Genomic DNA, 21,078 nt, shown 5'->3' with positions numbered 1-21,078 from the left:
CCTTCATAGGTGAAGTACAACGGTGTAATTGGGGAATGTTTATTAAATACTGCAATCATCTTATCAAATTTGTATTTATAAAACATGTTTGTCTGGAATATGTCAAAGACTTTAGAAAACAAATTGCTTCAGAAGCACTGGTCACAATTGGAAACGGGAAGAATATTTTACATTCTAAAATAGTCATGAATAGAATTGACTTATCAAACATTCTTTTAGTCCAGGAACATTTCAGGTATTTTCAATACTAGGAGGCCATCACAAATCTCTCTTGTTTCAGTAAGTGCATGAATAAACAGATGCTGATTTACATGTTCAAGATTGTGGTAAAAAATCAAGATGGGAAAATTCATAACAAGGTACTTTATATGGTGTGCACAGGTTTGTAAGTTCATTGAGCAGTGCTCAATTATGTTTTACAAATGGTCCCCAGATTAGACTATTCACATTAATTTAGATGGCAAACAATTTCTAGATCACAAGGAGATCCATCCCTGCCTGAGCTAAAGAAAATCATACTGAGAAGCTAAAAAAAAACCGTGACAGACTTGCAAGACATGTTAGGGGAGACTTGCCACTGGAAAAAAACCAGAAGATCTCACAAGGTCACACAGTGTTGAGTTCATTAGGTCTCACCCACCTTCTCTATCCCACAATATACCTACAGTGTACTAGCAGGTTTAGATGAGACCCCAGCAGAAGAAGCAGTGGAGACCTTGGGGCAGTGGGTAGTCCTGTAGAGTTACTGGCATGTTTTAACTTAAACAACTTAAATGTTAGTATCAGAAACCAACATAGACAACCTATTGAATGTGTCTTGTGAAGGCACCAAAAGCTACACTGTAATCAAAGTGTTGTTAAATGGAGAGAAAAACATTTTAGTAATTTGAAGGGAGGGGGGGATTAGATTAAAGGCCAGTCACACACAAGACTGACTTCAGCAGAATGCAACCCACCACTCATAAAATACAGCCAATGTGCCTTGAGAAGACATTGCATTTATACGAATGGCTGTACCTAATGATTACTTTTACCCTATGTTCCTGAATTTCAGGCAAATAGGTGATGCATAGGGTTGAGAAACTCCCACAATAGATTACATACAGTCCTTTCAGCCTATCGCAAGCTAGCAGTAACTGTTACAGTAACAGTCTAAATTAAGTGTTTACAATAAAGATCTGTGTTGTGTGTGTCTGTATGCAAGTTGTGTCAGGACGCAGAGGTGGAGCTTCTCTGGAGGAGCAGTGAGTGGCAGATGTCGCACACACGGACAGGCTTGGGGTAGGAGGGCAGAGCCAGCTCGTTACTGGAGCAGTTGCTACAGTAGATGTCCCCACAATTCCGGCAGTGGTGCTGTACGTGGATTCAGAGAGAGAGAAGTAAGATGGCTGTTCATGCAACAAAAGATCTTCACAAGGTGCCAGTTAAAAAGGGCTATTGTAGGGTTATTTTTAGTTGAAAACATTCAGAAATACCTACAAATGGCAACAGAATGAGAAAAATAGCTCTATTGACATTATGACAAAATGTCTGCTCTGTGCTAGCCAGATTTCCACTTAAGTGAGCATGGTGACCAGCCAGAGACAGGCCATCTCTTGTATTAGCACTTTGTACTTCAGTGGTGCCGAATCTAAAATAATGCAAGTAAATGGAAGGGTGCCAATAGATTATTCAAGACCGTTCAAATGCTACAGAATTCTACACATAGCTCTTTTAAAAGGTAAGGTAAGCATTGCTGTGTGATCAAGAACTGCTGCATTAGAAATCACTTGCCCAACCTTTAAGGATATGAGTAACTGAACTGAGGACTAATACATAAGGGGTTAATAATATAGTTAAAACAAAATGTATTTGTTAAATATTACAGTAAGCTCATTTGAACACATTTTTACCTTTCTGCGTGAAATTGAGAACTCCTTCTGACACTGCTTACATTGTGTCGCTTCATCATCTTTCAACCACGCATGACCCTAATGAGTAAGAGTCAACAGGAAAGATCTGACGCACCACTCATTACCAATCACTAGGAAAATCTCCTGTGCATGACACTCAGTAACAGCTGCTAGATTCACAAAACAGGCAGTGTTATTTCCTGTCATACGGGAAGACATCTAAATAGACTTACCTTCAAAGCTTTATTCACCTCCTTGAAATCCTCCATTTTCAATTTGGACCTGTGAAACAGAACACTGATTACTCTTCGAAGTACAGTGGAACCTAACCGGCCACATAGAACCACAAAAGCAAAACGTTGACATTTAAGCTTGGCCTCATCATGATTAAATGTAAAAGTTGGGATCCTCCCTTGAAGTGGCAGAGAGAGAGAGAGAGAAAGAGAGAGAGAGACTCACTGGCTAAGGTGGAGGCCCATCTCCTGGAGAGCCTGCTCCTGCTCCTCACAGGTCTGCTGGAGGTGGGTCTTCTCCTGCTGCAAGTCCAACAGCTCCTGGAGAAACCAGCAAGAGATTTGTTTTTAACAGCAAACCCCATATCCAGCGGTAGACAACTACAGCAGGTATAAATGTTAACAACATTAACTTAATGTTAAGTTACAGCCTCAAGGGTGGGGATCATCATATCAGCTGATCATACTGACATCAAGCCAACTGTTATTTCTTGAATGTTTGTTGAATTTACAGAACATTTTATTGACTGCCTTCATGGACCCTGAGTTTTAAAATATTCTGCATGTATTGCTTTCTAAATTTCACCCTCTTAAAGCTAAATGTAAAAAAAACTCCAAACATATTTAGGACTCAGCTGAGTAGTAAATAATGAAGACTCAGCTTTCAACAGCAGCACAGTACACACAGCTAAGCTGAATTTTCCAATGGACTATCGTATGGCAGCAGGAGCAATGTAAGACCTGCTCACAGTGGCTGTGAATGACCGTTGATCATGCACATAATTTAACTCAATGACAGCTTGTATTTGTTTGTATTTGTTTGTTTTTGTTTTTAATACTGCATTAATATATGCCTACATTTACAGACATCATGGCGTGAGCCAAGAGTATTTCTGTTAACATTGGTTGTTTGAGTGGCTCTGTGTTGCCATTGTGAGCCACCTGACCTTCACAAATCAAAAAAAGGAAGTGCAAGGTCATGGTATTAAGTGAAAGTACAAACATTTCTCCTAAACCTCATAATAATGTACTCAATTCTCATTTCTCCTGAACCTCATAATAGTGTACTCAATTCCGGTCTTGGTCTCAAGACCATGTTTTGCTTACTCTGTCTTGACTTAGTCTGGCCTCCTCAAAGACTCAGTCTTGACTCAGTCTCAGCTGCATTCAAACCAACAGTCTTGGTCTCAACTCTGTCTTGGCCATTTAAAGACTCGGTCTCCACATATACAGTCTCATCCCCAACACCACCTCACACTATCCCATCGTAAATATCTGGATAAGCTGCATTACTCTGAGTTACCCCATTACTGGCCACTACTGACATCAGCCAACAAAGGAATCCATTTCAGGCATTTCTCTGAGTCCCTGGTGTGTGGAGTGCTGCTCTAGACGAGGCACTGACCTTCTGCAGGCCCTGCAGTTGCTGCAGCTGGGTGCGCAGCTCCGTGCTGTTGTCCTGCTCCCTCTGCAGGTCCCTCTGCAGACCCTGCCGCTGCTCCTTCTCGCTGCGCAGGTCACTCTCCAGCCCCAGCCTGCCACACAGCACAACACGGTGACCACAGCAGGCCCACCACAGCAGGCCCATCAGAGCACCCAACCAGCCTCCTCTGCCTCCTCCTCCTCCCTCTCCTCCACCAGGACAACATCTTGGGTTGAGGAGCTGGACTAAAAACTGGTTTGGTCCATTAGGATTCTATTCTGGTCAATTTTGTTACACAAACCTCAGTGAGTCGAGGTCAGTAAGCTGTTGATGTAGAGCCTCAACTTTCCCTTCCAGCTCCAATCTCATGTCCTTCTCACATTGGTCGGTCTGTTTGCGGGCGTGTTCAGACTTCAGTAACCTGAGGACATGTAGAAGGAAACATTACATGCATCCACATCAGTCACACACAAGTTACTGCTACATAATATCAATTATCAGAATTTCCTTTATGTTATCCAGTGGCACAGCTATGAGAACTTTTCATAAGGCCATGGTTTCATTGGTCAAAACTGATTCTTTTTGAAATCGTATCCATGTGGTCACCTCTCCTCCAGCTGTTTCATGGCTGTCTCCATGCGGTTCATCTTCTCTACCAGTTTCACTGCATCCTCCTCTTTCTTCTTCACCAGCTTGCCTGTTTCCTGCACAGACCAAAGGAGCAGTTTAGATGCGGTCACATGATGGCCCATTTTAACGATAGAAACATGTCAAAAGTAAAGTCTTCCTCTGCGAAGTGATTATGACAGCAGGATGTCTACCATGATGATGGCTTTTGACAAGGTGATGAAAAGGCTTTTTTTACATGGAGTGATCAAACAATACCACAAAAAGACTGTGCAAGGACCGTTACCTGAGCTTTGTTGAACATCTGCAGGTTGAGGGTCTTGACCTGGTCCAGCTGCTGGCGGAGGGCGGCCAGTGTGTCCTGCTTCTCGTGGGTGTCCTTCTCCAGCAGCTTCATGGCCACCTCCATCTCCTGCTTCAGCCCCACCTGCAGCTCCAGCTCCTTCTCAAGCTCCTGAACTCACACAGCCACATACACTTAAGTCACAGTCACAGCAGGTTTGTGTTAGGAAAAAACAGTACAGTACAGTACAGTACAGTACAGTATGGAATGATTGTTCATATTAACCCTTGTGTGAAAGTTGAGGGTTTGAGGGACACAATAATCACATGAACATGTTTATAGTACTAGGAAGATTGAGTTCTAATTATTGTATCTTCAGAGTCCACAACAATTGCCACCAATCATTTCAGGATCTGTTGCCAACCTAACAAAGATGAACACAATCTTGAAGTCCATGCTGGATGAAATTCTCACCTGCCGGATGCGTTTTTCTTCCCCATATTGCTTCCACACAACATTGTACATCTCATCCAGGCCCTGCCGGGTCTGTCGGTATGTTTCTAGCTCCACCTGACTGTCCTGCAAGGTAGCCTGAGAACAGAGCATCAACATGCTAGTGAGTCCTACTATACGATCACAATCACAACATACAACCTCGTTTGTCTATGTCTAATGTTTTGAAGTCATGTTCTGTGGGTGTCAACTTTGTGTAACATCCTACATTTTGATTGTGTATGATCATGTGAATAAGTGAGCATACCATTATTCCCACAAGCCACACCACACCAACTATTCTCCATGTAGGATTCAAGAAAGATGTTTACCTCTTCTTTCTTTTGGCTGCTTTGGAGGATGGAGGCATTCTCCTCCCGGAGCTGCTCTTGTTCATCTCGAAGTGAATTAATCCGATCTGTTGCAGCTGTAAGCTGTAGAAAAAAAATGTTTTATTGGTGAATAGAAATAAGGAATTCACAATATTGCACATTCCTGCTGATGTTCGATATGCCAATATTTTCAAACTCATTTAGGTCAATTGGCCATGCTGATACAAATGCACATTATTTGATTTCCTTTGAAGTTCTATCCTGTACTAGAATGAACCATTTAGTATTTTGTGATGGCCTGCTCGTCGCACATACAGTACAGGCACCATTACTTCCATTCTACCCTAAGGCAGGGGCCACACTGGACATAATTAAGCAGCAGCGGAAAGTGTAATGCTCTCAGACCATAATAAGTTCTATCTTATTCCTAAGTAACACATTTTCATTAAGTAACATTTCCGGCCCTGCCGGCCCAAAGTTGAAAGGCTTGTTTTTTCGCTCACAGACACTAGGGGGAAGCGAGAAGGTCACCAGTCACCACAGAAAGTGTCCATTCCAATGACTCCAAAGCTGTTAAGTTAAACAGCTAAATTAAGATAAACTGCGTAGCTCCCCTTTAACTGCCAGCAATATCTGCACTGCAGAACCTGCAGATGCTGATAATATAATGCCATTCTTAAACTGTTACTATAGACACGACCACATATTGTGTTGTACCATTAATATTGAGCAGTATCAGAAATTAAAACTCACCTCTTCTATTAGCTTAGAGTTGGTCTTTTCCAGTGCATCCATCTTAGCCTGCAAGTCAGTGACTGTACAACTGAGGTGTCTGTTCAGTTCCTCGATGTAGTGCTTCTGATCCAAAATGGCCGTCATTTTACCATCACTAGCAACAGTAGAAGTGAAGACATGATAAGATGAAAGGGGAAGAGAGAGAAGCGGTGATTTCAAGTCAGTTTGCCATCACAGACACCATCTATGATACTCACTCTTTGGGAGTTTCACTGTTCTGTGGATCCTTCAGGTACAAGGAGAAGTCAATGACACCAACCTAGATTAACCACAAAGAGTCAGAATTAAATCAGTATCAGTGATCTGCCGGTGTTCAGAGAAAAGTGGCAACACATGTGTTTCATAACTTTCATCATCCATAATGTCAACAACCCAAGCAATCAGAAATATGGGTCATGTTTTGATTTGGTGAACAAATCATTTGGGAACAAAATTGACATCCAGGATGTATGTCCTACAGCTCAAGAACACAGTACATTTCTGGAGGCATAGACTGTAAAATGTCTGTGTGCATAATAGCAGAATAACAATATAGATCTGGATACAAATGAGTCTCACCTGTGAGTCCAGGTCTTCCCCTTTCACACAAAGGTTGGCATCAATGACATTCAGTCCCACCAGCATACCCACAATTACAGTCCCTTCCTCTTCCAGCATTAGTGCTCCAGGTTCATAGAAATCCCTGACAAAACAAAATAAAATTATGAAATAATTCATTTTGATGTAAATATAGGGATATAAATAATACAGCTCTGAAGTGTATTCTGCTGTACTTATTATTATAGCAGAATAACATGTGATGTTAAATAGGCTTTTTCACCTCCAAGGTGGAGAGACTAATTTAGGTAGTAAGAATATTTAGGTTACCGCACATAAGCAAAACAATAATACCGGTAAATGATTAAGCAGTGTATCAGTGAAGGGATTTGCTATTGTTCCTATGCCATTTTAGTTCATCCAATTAGCGTTGTGATCATGCAGCAAAAAAAGCCTGCATATGGGCAGGTCCTGTAAGCAGTGGACACACAGCAGCTGAAAGGGTTGAATACTGAGGCGTGACTGTACATGTCCCCTTTACCTGGGCAGTGGGATGAATACCTGTTATGGGAACTCAACTATGTAGGCCTAACACAACTTACCCAAGAAGATCCTTTCTATCAATTAGGGCTTTCATGTAGTCTGCCACCTTTTTTTGCATCAGAGACAAGTGAAGCCAGGCACGTGCTCGCCCAAGTCCTGTCCTGAACCACATAAAGACCAAGCAGAACATTTAACACCATCTGGGTGGTGAAATGGGACAAAGTCAAATGTCGTAATTACATAATGCAAGAGCTCACTGTTCACTTGGTAAAATGAATCATCTCAGACCAATAGTTGATATACGTACTTGAGGCCGGGCATATCTCGTACACTGGTGGCAATATCTGATGATTCTGGACACAGTTTCTCAACAACTTCAAGGGGACCCCATATTGACTTATTCTGGCTGATGAAGGATTTCTTCGCTGCATAGTTACAGGGGAAATAACAGGTGTTTACCCACACAATGTACACTAGTAAAGTAATGTCAACAGAACTGACATCAGTATTTTTTTCAAAATGTGCATGACAGCAATTACCTCCTTCCTTCTTTCTTACACAGAAGAGGAATTTAGGGAAACAAGAAACTCTTTCAGAACCACGTCAGGCTGTTCTGAAGAATATCACTTTAAAACACACAAGTCCCCTTCAATTGTTCATTTACTTTTGACTGGTATGCTGCCACTTTTTCTAGTACATCACATACTTTTTCAAATTCTTACTTTTTCAAAAGCTTTACCAACCTTTTAATCCGTGTTTGAGGCAGTGCTCCAGGACTACAAAAAACTGCTGCAGTGGTGGGTAGTCGGAGTCCAGGGTCCGACCCAAACTAAGTGAAGACTGTATGAGAACTTTTATACTCAGTTTCATCATGCTGAGGAGATTGGACCTCTCCACGGTCATGGGGTCTTTTACAGCTGCAGACACAGATAAGAGGTTAATGCGCACACACTTTTCAAATCCACGTAGTCCTATTTAGACAGACTTTGGTAAATGTGGTGAATTTGTTTTGATACGCACTAATTTCTTGTTAACCTAACTAACATTTTGGAATAGCAATGCAAACTCATAGAACAAATAAGTTAAGGCGAGCGAAACTGATGTCATTGTGCAAAGCTTAGTAGAGCAAGACATGTCAGCTGTAGAATGGGAGAGGTTCGCGACGCAGCACGGACAAAGAAGGCTTTTACCCGTGGTTGTGGTGGTGGTGGCCGTTGCATTGACCGAGGAAACTTCATTCGGAGAGCTGTTACTTGCAGACCCAGGCGCTGCGTTCTTCAAAGCTGACCCGTATGTGTTAACTCCACTGCTAATCGTCTCGCTTGCTTTCCGTGCCAGCGATAGAATAGGAGCCGACCAAGTGCTTTCGGCTGCCTGTCTGTGTTTCTGCTCTTCTTCATTACAGCCTTCTTTGTTGTCTTCAATAAGTTCTGAGGCGTCTGATTCTTCATCTTTGGCGTCGCTATCTTTCTCTACCGAGTTAGGCTCTTTTGCCTCTTCAGCCATTTTTCCCAAAACAAACATGTGATGCTAGACTAGAGCAATCTATAGTGATTGATTCTGGTAGACATCACCAATCGAAGTATGATCAATTGCATCTACACAGACGTAGCCTTAATGATCAACTGATGAGTAAAACGCTTTTTATATTACAAGGTCTATAATAATAATAATAACAACAACAACAACAACAATAATAATAATAATAACTATGTATCGCAAAGCGGTAAAAAAAAATATGACCGCCGCTCAGTCCTTAAAACATTCTCTCCGTAAAAATAAATCACGCTTGTCAATTTGTTTCCATCTCCTACTCCATCCCTTACTGCAACTTGTATGAATGTAAATTAGTATGTGCGTTTACTTTTGTGTATGTGTGCTTCTCTGTCTGTGCGTTTTCGCTTGTGAGTGTGTGTGGTGCATGGTGTGTGGGTGTGTGGGTGTGTGTGTGTGTGGGGGGGGGGGGGCATGTGGGTACGTGTGTGTGCGTGTAAGTGTATGTGTGTCTGTTTAGTGTGTGTGTGTGTGTGTGTGTGTGTGTGAACAGAACAGAACAGAACAGGAGCTGTCCAGGCCAGGAAACATGTTTGTGTGTGTGCCTATGTGTGGGTGTGCAACTCATGTAGCCTACATGTATGTTTTTGACTGTGCACCTGCTAATTTGTCCCTCCCTGTAAGTAAAGCTGTTACCATGCCCCGTTCCCCCCTCTGTCTATCGCCCATTTCTCTCTCTCTCTCTCTCTCTCTCTCTCACACACACACACACACACACACACACACACACACACACACACACACATAGTGCACGTACAGCACCCTTTTTGTTTATTGTCACCCTTGGTGAAGTTGAGTAATAAGAGGTATTTCTTTTTTTAAAAAATCCCTTTTTTTGCCAATTTGCCCTGGTCTCACAATGAATACAAATAAGAAAAACAAATCCAACCTTGAAGGGAAGCAAATTTATTCTGATAAAACCAAATAAAGAAAGCACCACAAAAGTGCCACAATTATTAGCACGTTTTTGTACTTGTTGTCCTCAGAGATCAGTGTGGCCTGCGTGGTGCCATTCAGGGTAAGGCCCGTCCTCTCTCCCTTAGCTGGGCACCACACACCGGGCAGAGCTGTGCCTCCCGGACTCTAGGCTGGTATTGATGCCCGTCCATTTCCAAACAAGGCACATGGCTCGCTTTGTCCCCATCTCCATGCAGCAGGGATGAGCTCTTATCGCCCTCCTCGTCCAGCTGAATTGCCCCCTGATCTACAGTTGACTTGTTCAGGACTGTGGAGACTGGAGAGAAAATAAATGATGATTGTATTAGTTAGTCATACAACTGCAAAATGTAGGTGTCCATTTCAACTCTATTCAACCATCAGAAAAAAGTGATACTTACTGCAGTCGTCTTCGCTGATCTCTTCATAACCATCTCCATCAACATGCAGTGGAGATGGGCTCCCATCCTCCTTGTCCAAATGTGCCCCTTGGTCATTAGATGACTCATTTGGGGCTGTGGACGGAGATGAAATGATGATTGTGATTAGTAAATCTGTCTCTAACATGTAGACGTCCATTTCAACTCTTTTCATCTGAAATTGTGATACTTACTGCAGTCCTCTTTGCTGATCTCTTGATCTCCATCAACATGCAGCGGAGATGGGCTCCTACCCATGGATGACTCAGTCAGGTCTGTGGACAAAGATGATTGTAATTAGTGAATCTGTCAACATTAAAATGTAGGCGTCCATTTCACCTCTATTCAACCGTCTGAAATTGTGATACTTACTGCAGTCCTCTTTGCTGATCTCTTCATCTTCATCAACATACAGCGGAGATGGGCTCCTACCCATGGATGACTCAGTCAGGTCTGTGGACAAAGATGATTGTAATTAGTGAATCTGTCAACATTAAAATGTAGGCGTCCATTTCACCTCTATTCAACTGTCTGAAATTGTGATACTTACTGCAGTCCTCTTTGCTGATCTCTTGATATTCATCAACATGCAGCGGAGATGGGCTCCTACTGGCTCCCTTATCCAGCTGAGGTGTCTCGTTGTTAATGGAGGACTCGGTCGGGTCTGTGGACAAAGATGATTGTAATTGGTGAATCTGTCAACATACAAACGTAGGCGTCCATTTCATCCATCTCTATTCATCGTCCTCTATTCAACCATCTGAAATTGTGATACTTACTGCAGTCCTCTTTGCTGATCTCTTGATCTCCATCACCATGTAGAGGGGATGGGGTCCTACAGCCCCCCTCATCCATCTGAGGTGTTCCACGGTCAGCAGATGACTCGATCAGGTCTTTGGAGAGAGATGAAATGATGATTCTGATGAAGGAGTTTTACAACATTAAAGTGTATGAGATAAGGGCTTAGCGTTAGTTATCTCACCATGGTGAATAGCAATCACAGCCATTTCATCGTCAAATCTCTCTGCAGGCCCGTCCTTCGCTTCATCCAGAGACACTGCTACAGTCTCCACTCTCTGCACCTTGGAGATGTCCATCTCAAGGGCCTCCTTTCTCCTCTTATCTCCCATCTCCTTCTTCAGGCGCTTAGCCTCCTTTCTTTTCTTCTTTTTGCTGGTGTCAACCCTCTTGTTCTTTTGCTTCTTCCCTCCGATCGGGAGACAGCAGCTGAAAAGTTCACTGAGCTTCATTTTTGCCACCTGTCTGCTTTGAAGTGTCTAATAAGACTGAGCAGATTCTTGGAATTCACACTGAAAATTCTAACTTGCACATTTTGGAATGGAATCTTCAGAGAACAATCCAAGTTGTCACAGTGATAATTTTGATGCAGCAACAAAGGATTTAGAATGTTCATTCTATACAGCCCAGCTCACTCATTTTGATTGTCTTTTTTAACAATCGGTTATGGTTATAGTTATGGTTATGGTTACTGGCTGATGCTTTTGTCCATAGTGGCATACAAAAATAACTACACACAGACAGAGAGACAGGACTCTCCTCCCCACAAACACACACACACACACACACACACACACACACCCTTTTGCTTTTGTTAGCTGTACTATCCTCTTCTCCTTCTGAATGTGTGTGTGTGTGTTTATGTGTGTGTGTGTGTGTGTGTCTGTGTGTGTCTGTGCTTGTGTGTGCATGCATGTGTGTCTGTGCTTGTCTCTGTGTGTGTGTGTGTGTGTGTGTGTCTGTGTGTGTGTGTGTGTGTGTGTGTGTGTGTGTGTGTGTGTGTGTGTGTGTGTTGTGACGGCCTGTAGGCCTTCTGCTCGTTTTCTTTGTCTTGTCTTTGTTTTCAGGTGTGCTCAAGACGAAACGAGCTGATGAGCTTATATTAATGCATATATTAATGTACACTGAAGTCACACCTTTTGTGATTCCAATGAAGTGGGGATCTGGGTGAACATGGTATATTAGCAGATTGGAGGAGGCCTGGTGGTAACTTTGGTGGAGTTGTAATGGTGACTTCCTGAGTAGACTTAGAGATACAAGAAAGGATTTCTCCTGGCCGTTGGCAGCATGTGGTGTTGTCAGACAGTACATTGGGGTGTTTTCTGTCCCAAGAAATACCTCCATGTCAAGTTATGAGGTGTCGTAGGGCTTTGAGGCTCCATGTAGTTTAGTGGCTCTTTTGTCTTGAAGTATCAACTAGATGTGCAGTGGAATCATGTATTTAAACGTAGGTGATCATCTTATGCAGAGCATTAACGACTATAAGGCAAATGGAAATATGAGATAGGAGTCAAACAACAAAAAGATATATATATTTTTTTTTTAAATAAATATAAATATAAATATATAAATATATATATAATAAAAGTTTTGTGTGATGCAAGGCCTCGAGCTTGATTGCCTTCTCACTGTGGATGCCCCTCCTGGCAAAAAAGCGCAGAAGGATTTCCCTCCTCACGTACTCCTCCTCATCTCTTAGCTCTGGCGTTGGAGCCGTTCGCCATTCACCCCGCTGTGTGGCCGTACGCTCATGTGCCACTCTGGCACAGAACTTTTCCGCGTCCAATTTCGGATGAACCACAGCCAACACTTGGTCTCCAGCACCATCCTCTTTGGCTAGCTGAAGTGTTGACTGTTGTTTGTCTGTTGAGAAAGATAAAATGATGATTGGATTTATGAACAGAAAAAAAATGAAAACAAGCAAGTGCCCACTTCACTTCCAATAGGATATCCTGTCATCTAAAAAAAAAAAAACCTACTGCTGTCCTCTTCACTGAACAATGCAATGAGTGAGGCTGCAAGGTTATCTGTATAGTCGCCTGTTATGATAATTCAAAAAAAGACAATTGTGAAGTGAGAGAACTAGATGAAGATGAGTATAGCTTGATATGTTTCATGATGGGAGAGTAATAGCATGATGGTTACATGACATTTAAATCACGCTTGTGTGAGTGTAAATACGTGTGTGTGTGAGTGTAAGTGTGTGTGCACATGTAAGTGTGTGCGTACCTGTGTGTATTGGGTGTACTGGGTGTGTATGTGCGTGTGTGTGTGTGTGTGTGTGCGTGTGTGTGTGTCTGTACTTGTGTGTGTATGCGTGTGTGTGTCTGTGCTTGTCTGTGTGTGTGTGTTTATTTGTGTGTGTGTGTGTGTGTGTGTGTGTGTGTGTGTGTGTGTGTGTGTGTCTGCATGTGTGTGCATAGTGTACTGTACAGTCACTAAATGTACACATATATTCAGTTATTGTATGGTCCCCCATGAACCAAATTACACAAAACGTGGCATACATTCAGAGGGCGTCATAATGATCCTATACTTCAAATTCCGTGCAGTTTTGAACCTGTAAACCAATTACAATGCCTCATTTTTGCTTTTTCATTTTGTACGAGGTGGCACAATACATTAAAGAGTGGTTATGGGATGGGTTGACATGGCATGAACCGAGTTCCACGAAACTTGGTATGATCCTACACTTCCAATTTCGTGCAGTTTTGACATGTCAGCCATGCAGAGATACCTTACTTTATTTATTATTTACAACGTTTCTTGGTGTTTTGAGCCCCCAATGTAGTCTTGAAGGCAGCGCTGCCTGGAAGGCACTAGGGTTAGGCATTGGTTAAGGTTAGGGTTAGGGGTAGGACTAAGTGCCATTAAGTCAACAGTGGCAGCACTGCCTGGAAGATGACATTGGGGGCTCAAAACACCATTGAGCATTTACAGCGCTTAATTTTTGCTTTTTAATTTAGGTGGCGCTATACATGAAATGAGTGGTTATGGGATGGGTTGAGATGGCCCCTTAAGACCAACATACAAAAAAAAGGCGGTCCTCCTAGGCCCTACGGTTCTTGAGATATTCACCGAAAACTGTTTCCGCCCTGCCCTCCTTTTGGGGGGTCCAGTCCGGCTGTGGGGCGTCGAAAAACAATGGTTCCATGCTATCCATGTGGGGCTAATTGCCCACCAAGTTTCGTACACCCCGGTCTTTCAGTCTCCCGGGAATCCTTGACAGAAATTTGCTCTGCACAAAAAAAAGACAGGATGTAAAATACACAGATTTATGATTTATGATTCATAATTACAGATGAATGCAGCAAACAATCTCCAGAGTTTGAATTTGGAGTCAATTTTATCTGGCCATATGACAGGGGTTCTCATAGTGTGGGGCGGGGCCCACTAGTGGAGAATAGACACATGACAGGTGGGGCACGAGGAACAGGAAGAAATATATTCTTTTGTGATAATCTTTAATAATGCCGTTCTTTTTTGACAAGGAAGATCATAGATTCAAAACAAAATGGCCACACATAAGCATAAGTCATAAACAGACCGATATATGAAGTAAAATAACATCTGATCCAGTAGACTAAGACAGGAAATGTAGGCTAATGTAGTAAAAGTATTTTAACATTAGCATTTTGCTGGGTTCGTGGGGTTAAGTGGGGTTTGAAAATTCCCCTCCTCAAAGTGGGGAATGACAGAAAGAGTTTGAGAACCACTGCCATATGGTAACATGTCATCAATTCAAGTCACAGGTCATGTGGCTTGGACAATAAGCTTTTTAAAAGATTTTTTTTAATAGAAGTTAGTTGCAGCACATCTTACAGCCTGCCAGATTACCTGCTTGAGCTATAATAGTTAGAGACTGCTTAGAATACTTATTCTTCACTGATGAAAGGCTGGCAGTGCAGAGTTCCTAAATGGTTCTATCTCTGTCAATATGGACATGCTGCATTGATAGATTGGTTAGATTATCCACAACTGTTTAGTTAATTTTGCAGAAAGATTAACACCAATAGGCTACGGTTGAATTCATTCAGATTTACCTGCACGATAAAGAAAGCCAGAAAAGCGTCTTATGAGTCCATTCCATGTTGTTTACACTAGTCAATTTGATAGTATTTGCAGTGCAAACGTTTTGTATGAAAGGCCTGGCCCATAGATGCCTGTTCCAAATATAAACAGGATGAGTTTGGCAATTCAGGCAAATAAATGCCAGGCTGGGCTATTAATAGAATTTTACAGGCATTATTATTAGGCCTATTATAGTTAGGCTATTATTAGGCTATTATTGTCGTTGTTGTGTTATTGTTATTATTACTAGGCTTAGACTGAAAAGTTTATATAGTAAACAGAAACAAACAGTAGACCTACAGTATAGACACAAAACTCTGGATATCTCATTTTTTAAAAAAGGTCAAAACACATGAACAATGCTTTAGAGCCCTCAAAGGGTTGTAGTAAGGATTTTCATTGTCTTGTTTTTAAGTGGGATTTTGTTTAACTTTTTTGAGCTACATTTGAGGGTTAGTGTTAAGTTTTTTTTTTTTCAGTTGTGTATTACTCACACTCAAATGAATTGCGAGGGAACACAAAAGTATGCAAAGGGAATGCAAAACAATAGGCGACGGAATGCAAAGGCTTGTGTGTCAAGAGTTCCTAAAAGGGAAGCAAAAGTAGATTGGCTAAAAAAAAATCCCCATAAAAAAATCCCATAATGAAATAATGTCTGATTTATTAATTTACATTTTTCATCATTGGCTATTCAGATTTTTGATTCAGATATCTCATCGTAATTGTATTATTATTATCATTAGTAGTAGTAGTAGTAGTAGTAGGCTAGTAGTAGTAGTGGTAGTAGCAGTCGCAGCAGCAGCAGCAGTAGGTCTACTCTTCAGCCTGGCTGTGAAACATTCTGTTTGTTCCATCTCTACCACTCGATGGCGACATAAAGCGTCTGTCGCACAACTGTCACTGGACCTGCGTTATGGTCGCCTAGAAAGAGTAGGCTAATAGAGTAATAGTTTAATAGGCTAAAAGATAAGCATTTTAATTAGACTAAGATGCAAAATATTGTCCTTCTTCACAATTAAAATGAATTGTTTGATTTACTGAATCAATGTTAAACCTATAGGCCTAGGCCTTTACTTGTGTAAAGGCCTAGTTGAAATAGATAAATAGCCTACTGTGCTTAGTCCAAGAAAGCAATATGTTAACAAGCTCGGCACTGTTCAATTTGTAATTTAACATAGCGCGATGGTGTGCTTTACGACGCTCGCTACTGGCTAATAGGCGTGGTCTTGGTCGACCGGTATATAAATGCTTGATGCTCTACCTCTCTGGCTCTTTCGGCAGTCTCAGCGAGGGTGTTGGTCGCACAGTGTTGAAGTCCCGTCATCTTTTAAGTTGAATCAAACGACAAGAAACGAAAGGATTCTGTTCACAAGGTTTCTGTGGATTCAACTCCGTGATCTAAGGAAAAAACAAGTTGTCGAAGTGATTTATTTCCCACACTCGAAGATCATTCGCTTGGGTTTTGCCGTAGACATGAGGATTTCAACAGTGGCACTTTTGGTGGTCCACGCTCTGGGTAAGCCTTAGAATTACTTAAGTTCACTGTTGCTGTCTAGAAAAAAAGTAATATCATATATGTCTGATAGCCTAGTAGCCTATACCTAATGTATAGAATTTCAGCTGTAGGCTAGTGTTATAATCTCAGAAATAGTGACATGCAACTGCAATGATGTCAACTTTTTAAAAGTCGCGTGTGTGTGTCTGTGTCTGTGTGTGTGTGGCTGTCTGTCTGTCTGTCTGTCTGTGAACCATGTATAGGCTAGGCTACACTTTGACCATGCTTCTCCATACAGCCTATCTAAAATGGAATTATAGCCTATACAATGCTATTATTTTTTACATTAACGTATATTTTTCAGAACATCTCGACTACAGGGTTAGATCTAGGTCATCAATCTATTTTAAATCATGTTTTATGTAATTGGATATATTTATTTTTAACTCTCATATTCGAACATTACCTAAGTGTCTATGCATGACATTTTTGTGTGGCTATGGCAGAACTCTCTTTGTATATCGAATAGACATATTATATACACATACATACATCTCTGTGAATGTGTGTTTGTGTGACTTGTCCTCATCAAAGAAATAACTCCCAATTCATGTTTATATCTCTTTCAACTCATTCATGGTATAGTTTACGAGTTAAGTGTTAATCCATTCATTTCACTGAACTTTGTTCCTCTCATATTTCAGTGCTTTCCAAGTTGGTCAGTGGTGCTTCAATCGACAAGCATGAAAGTGAAAAGCCTCCGCAGACTGTGGTGTTTAACCTGTTGGAACCAGTGAGTGAGAAAAGGGTTGCAGAAGACAATCTGCCGCATGAGGTGGATTATGATGAAGAGGAAGATGAAGATGAGGATTACTACTATGATGACGAGGACGACTATGAAGTATCAGGGGACTACATGCCCAGAGGTAATGTAATATGTAATAACAGGAACCTCAGGAACCTCAGTCAGTAATAACACTAGTGGTTGTTGTCATCTTACTGCTGATATAGATGTGTCAAAGAAGATTATAACTGATTATTCCCTGTTTGTCTTTAGTTGCCCTTTCCAGTAAACCTAAGGATCCTAGCAAAGTCCTGAGTGAAGAGAAGGAGTCGGGGAAGAGGAGGAGAGGCAAGGGCAGGAAGAGGGGAAAGGGGAAGAAGAGGAATCCATGCCTGAAGAAATATAAGGATTTCTGCATCCATGGCACCTGCCAATACCTCGCAAACATCCGCAAACCTTCATGCATGTAAGTATTGTCCACTTGCACATCCATCATCCGTTTATACATTCATTGAATGTTCCTACAGATTCATTACATGGACTTTGAATGTAGTTAGTCCCTGTTTTACAACATAAGCTCTACAGTGGAAGTTTCTGAAATACATAATACAAAAACATATTTAAAGCAAACTCCATGCATCCTCATACATGCATTGTGATCTCTGTTGATCCTCCTCACCTCCATTGATCTGAGTGTTGTCTTTATGTCTATAAGGGACTACATGCCAAATCATTAACCACATGTCTCTTCTACAGATGCCACGAAGGTTACTCCGGGGAGCGATGTCACGACGTCATTTGGATTTTGCCCAGTAGTAAAACAGACAAAGGATATAACAGGACGACGGCGCTGGCAGTGGTGGCAGTGGTGCTGTCCTCACTCTGTCTCATCATCATCGGCCTCCTGTTGGCGTTGAGGTCAGTCCACACGTCCACATGCGTCCAGCGGGGGCCTGGGGTGGAGGGAGTTGCTCTATAAGAGCGGGAAAAGAATGAGAGTGCTGACTTGATATTTGTTTGCGGCTGAACTGGAGGTCTGATGTTCGTTTGTGAATGTGGCCGCAGGTTTCACAAGCGAGGTGCCTATGATGTGGAGAACGAGGAGAAGGTGAAGCTGGGGGCAGCGCCACACCACTGACCGAGGAGAAGGACTGGTGAGTGGCCACACAACACATCCCACATGGACAATACCGCCTCTTTTTTCAGTTGACTGCACTGGAGTTAGTGTGACTAATCATTTCTTTTGTGATTGTTTAATTTTAGGGTGGAGATGTGGAAATTCTACCTCAAAATAAAAAAAGAGAAGTAAACAGGCCAATAAGAAGAACACGACAGAAGGAGGTAGAGTGACTGTTCCCGTCACAAGTGACTGACCTCCTCTCGCCGACTGACCCGCTGGACAGACATGAATTGGGTCACGTCTGGAAGAGCCCAACGTCCAGGGAGATGGGACAGAGAAGGCCTGAGTGCCCAGGACTAGGCCCACGAGGGTTAGGCCACATTCTAGAGGCGGTGATCACGAGGCCATGTTGTCTGAGATGGAGGTAGTCTGAATGTAGAGAGGACTGTGGAAACGTTAAGACCGATGTGCCTGATGTCAAGGGCAAGAGGGTCATCCCCAAAGCGATGAACCTTGTCTTTGAATGGAGTGTTTACGCGAAACTGCTTTTTCTTTCTCCCCGCACATTTTCATTGTTGTCTTGTGTACTGTAAAAACTTTATTTATGCCTATCTTTTAATTTATTTATTTATGTTAAGTGATATTTATTCTTATGTCTCCCAACAACAAAAAAAGCACTGCCCGTATATTTGTACTGGTTTTAATGTAATAATATTTATTGTACAATATTTATGGGCAAACAATTGTATTCCCTAAAATGGATAAATTGTTTATTAAAAGGACTAATAATGGGGATTACTGTACATTATCCTCAATCTATATATTTGTGTCATAATGATGCAGTTGTCTCAGTTACCACTTGTTAAAATATTTAGGGCCTGTGGACTGAAAAGTATCCACATTGTTGTGCTCCTCTCATGACATGACAATGTAATACAATGAAATTAAGAATTCCATTACTGTAGTTACTGTTAACTCACAAAATGATCAAGCAGTGTATTGGTAGTGTAAGGATACATTTTCTGTCCGTGATCAGCTCAGTGAGATTGTTGTTAAGCTCAAGAAATGTGAATAAAAGATCTTTTAAACCAACAGTTCAGTGTGTCATTTTGATTTTGAAAGCGAAAAGGATGGGTTTTCTTACTGGACATTTGACATATTTGCCTACACCACCCATTTTCTCAAGCCAGTCTCTTGCGCCCTGGAGTCCTAGGCTTCATAATGAGATCAGTCGTTTGTATCAGTGAGTCACTTCCTCTTGCAGCCAGCTGAATCTAGTCTCTCGCTCGGGCCATATTATTTTTAAGAAATGTGAGGAATGATAACCCAAATATAGCCTTTTGACTCCACCTTTGACTCCAGGCTTTTATCAAGGGAAGAATAATATTTGCTGACCCTTCCAGCCTCCTCTCCGGTCCAGTGATCCCTTTCATGTGTGCCACACCTGTGTCCTCAGCTACTGTGTGTGTGTGTGTGTGTGTGTGTGTGTGTATTTGTGTATTTGTGTTTGTGTGTGGCACACACACCTGTCCACCTCCACCCCGGTCTCCCATTGTCCAGTTCAGATGCAACAAGACCAGATTATGCCCAACAACTGGCCAAACAGTCACTTGATCAGTCCTGTCCATGTGCTGCATCCACGAGATCCCACAAATGCCCCCAGGGCTAAAACTTTCTTCACAGGAAAAGGGTTTAGTCAGCTAAGCCAGCACAAGTGCCAAGCCCTGGGTTGATGGGGGAAGGGAGGAGTAAAGGACTGAAACGTGCCTTATTCACCCGGTGAGTTATGGCATGATGTCACCACCACCCCCAGAGCCCCCATAGGCCGGATCCTGTCCTCTGAGCATGCTAGAGCTCGGCTGCCTCAGGTCTCTTTGATGTGGTGGGGCTGTTGGTTTTTCAGAAGGGGCTTTATGACCCACCGGAATGAGGGTCTGGAAGTAAGTGGCTGGGAACAGCGGCACATTCATGTGGTTCAGGTGGTGTGTAAGACAGCAGTGGCCAGACAGACGCACATGAAACAACATCTCTAACAGATTGGTATTCACTGCTTCTGAAGAATAATTGTTATTGCAAGTCACTGCTTCCAAAGAATAATCATCTTGAGTATCTTCCACTTCACAGGACGGAAACTGCACTACTTAGAGTTTATCATGACATTTTATTAGCTGTGATGCTGGTGATCCTATTAGATCTCACAGCGGCCTTTGACACAGTTGATCACACCATCCTTCTCTCTCGCCTTGAGCAGTGTGGTTGAGTGGTTCAGATCATACTGTACCTCTCTGATACAAGTTCCTCTGCTGCATAGGCGACTTTGTTCCTCTCCAGCTCATCTATCCTGTGGTGTCCCCCAGGGAGCCATTCTTGCGCCCATCCTCTTTGGCCTCTATCTGCTCTGTCTATATGCTTTGTTCTATATGCTTTGCTCTATATGCTATGCCTTAAGACTCCATCTTTCACCTCTTTCCACTGCTATGCAGATGACGCCCACATTTACAGATTAAATGAGTCAGTTTGTGCAGATTAACTTGATGATCTCAGGTCTGGGTGTCCGTCTGTCTGGCTGAGGAGAGATTCCCATCGTTTTTACCTTTACTCTCCACTTTTTTTACATTAGCCTTCCACTGAAAGGCCAAGGCTCCTTGAAACGTCTTTTAGACTGTCTTGATGATGTTAAAGCCTGGATGGCCTTAATTTTGTTTTATTTTAATATCAGCAAAACTGAAGTCGTCCTTTCAGGA

The 21,078-nt window shown here is 42.1% G+C and overlaps 2 protein-coding genes across 2 annotated transcripts; one reads left to right on the top strand and one right to left on the bottom strand.

The window, feature by feature from the left end:
• Positions 1–25: 25 nt before the first annotated feature.
• rufy1 (RUN and FYVE domain containing 1) lies at positions 26–8,662 on the bottom strand. Its single transcript, XM_062523892.1, has 17 exons — positions 8,348–8,662; positions 7,901–8,074; positions 7,465–7,582; positions 7,217–7,318; positions 6,636–6,759; positions 6,275–6,336; positions 6,036–6,171; positions 5,283–5,384; positions 4,933–5,049; positions 4,462–4,629; positions 4,155–4,252; positions 3,850–3,969; positions 3,531–3,660; positions 2,352–2,446; positions 2,126–2,174; positions 1,893–1,970; positions 26–1,353 (listed from the first exon to the last, which is right to left on the bottom strand). The coding sequence occupies exons 2-17, from the start codon at positions 8,058–8,060 to the stop codon at positions 1,210–1,212; spliced, it is 1,803 nt and encodes a 600-aa protein (XP_062379876.1). The 5' UTR covers positions 8,061–8,074; positions 8,348–8,662; the 3' UTR covers positions 26–1,209.
• A 7,542-nt stretch (positions 8,663–16,204) lies between these two features.
• LOC134069170 (proheparin-binding EGF-like growth factor) lies at positions 16,205–19,426 on the top strand. Its single transcript, XM_062525053.1, has 6 exons — positions 16,205–16,451; positions 17,135–17,356; positions 17,488–17,680; positions 17,971–18,132; positions 18,280–18,368; positions 18,478–19,426. Exons 1-5 carry the CDS (start codon positions 16,409–16,411, stop codon positions 18,350–18,352), a joined length of 693 nt encoding a protein of 230 aa, XP_062381037.1. The 5' UTR covers positions 16,205–16,408; the 3' UTR covers positions 18,353–18,368; positions 18,478–19,426.
• The last annotated feature ends 1,652 nt before the right edge of the window (positions 19,427–21,078 follow it).

The sequence above is a fragment of the Sardina pilchardus genome, chromosome 21, assembly GCF_963854185.1.
Source record: "Sardina pilchardus chromosome 21, fSarPil1.1, whole genome shotgun sequence".
NCBI lineage: Eukaryota > Metazoa > Chordata > Actinopteri > Clupeiformes > Clupeidae > Sardina > Sardina pilchardus.
This window is presented reverse-complemented; position numbering and strand designations above follow the sequence as displayed.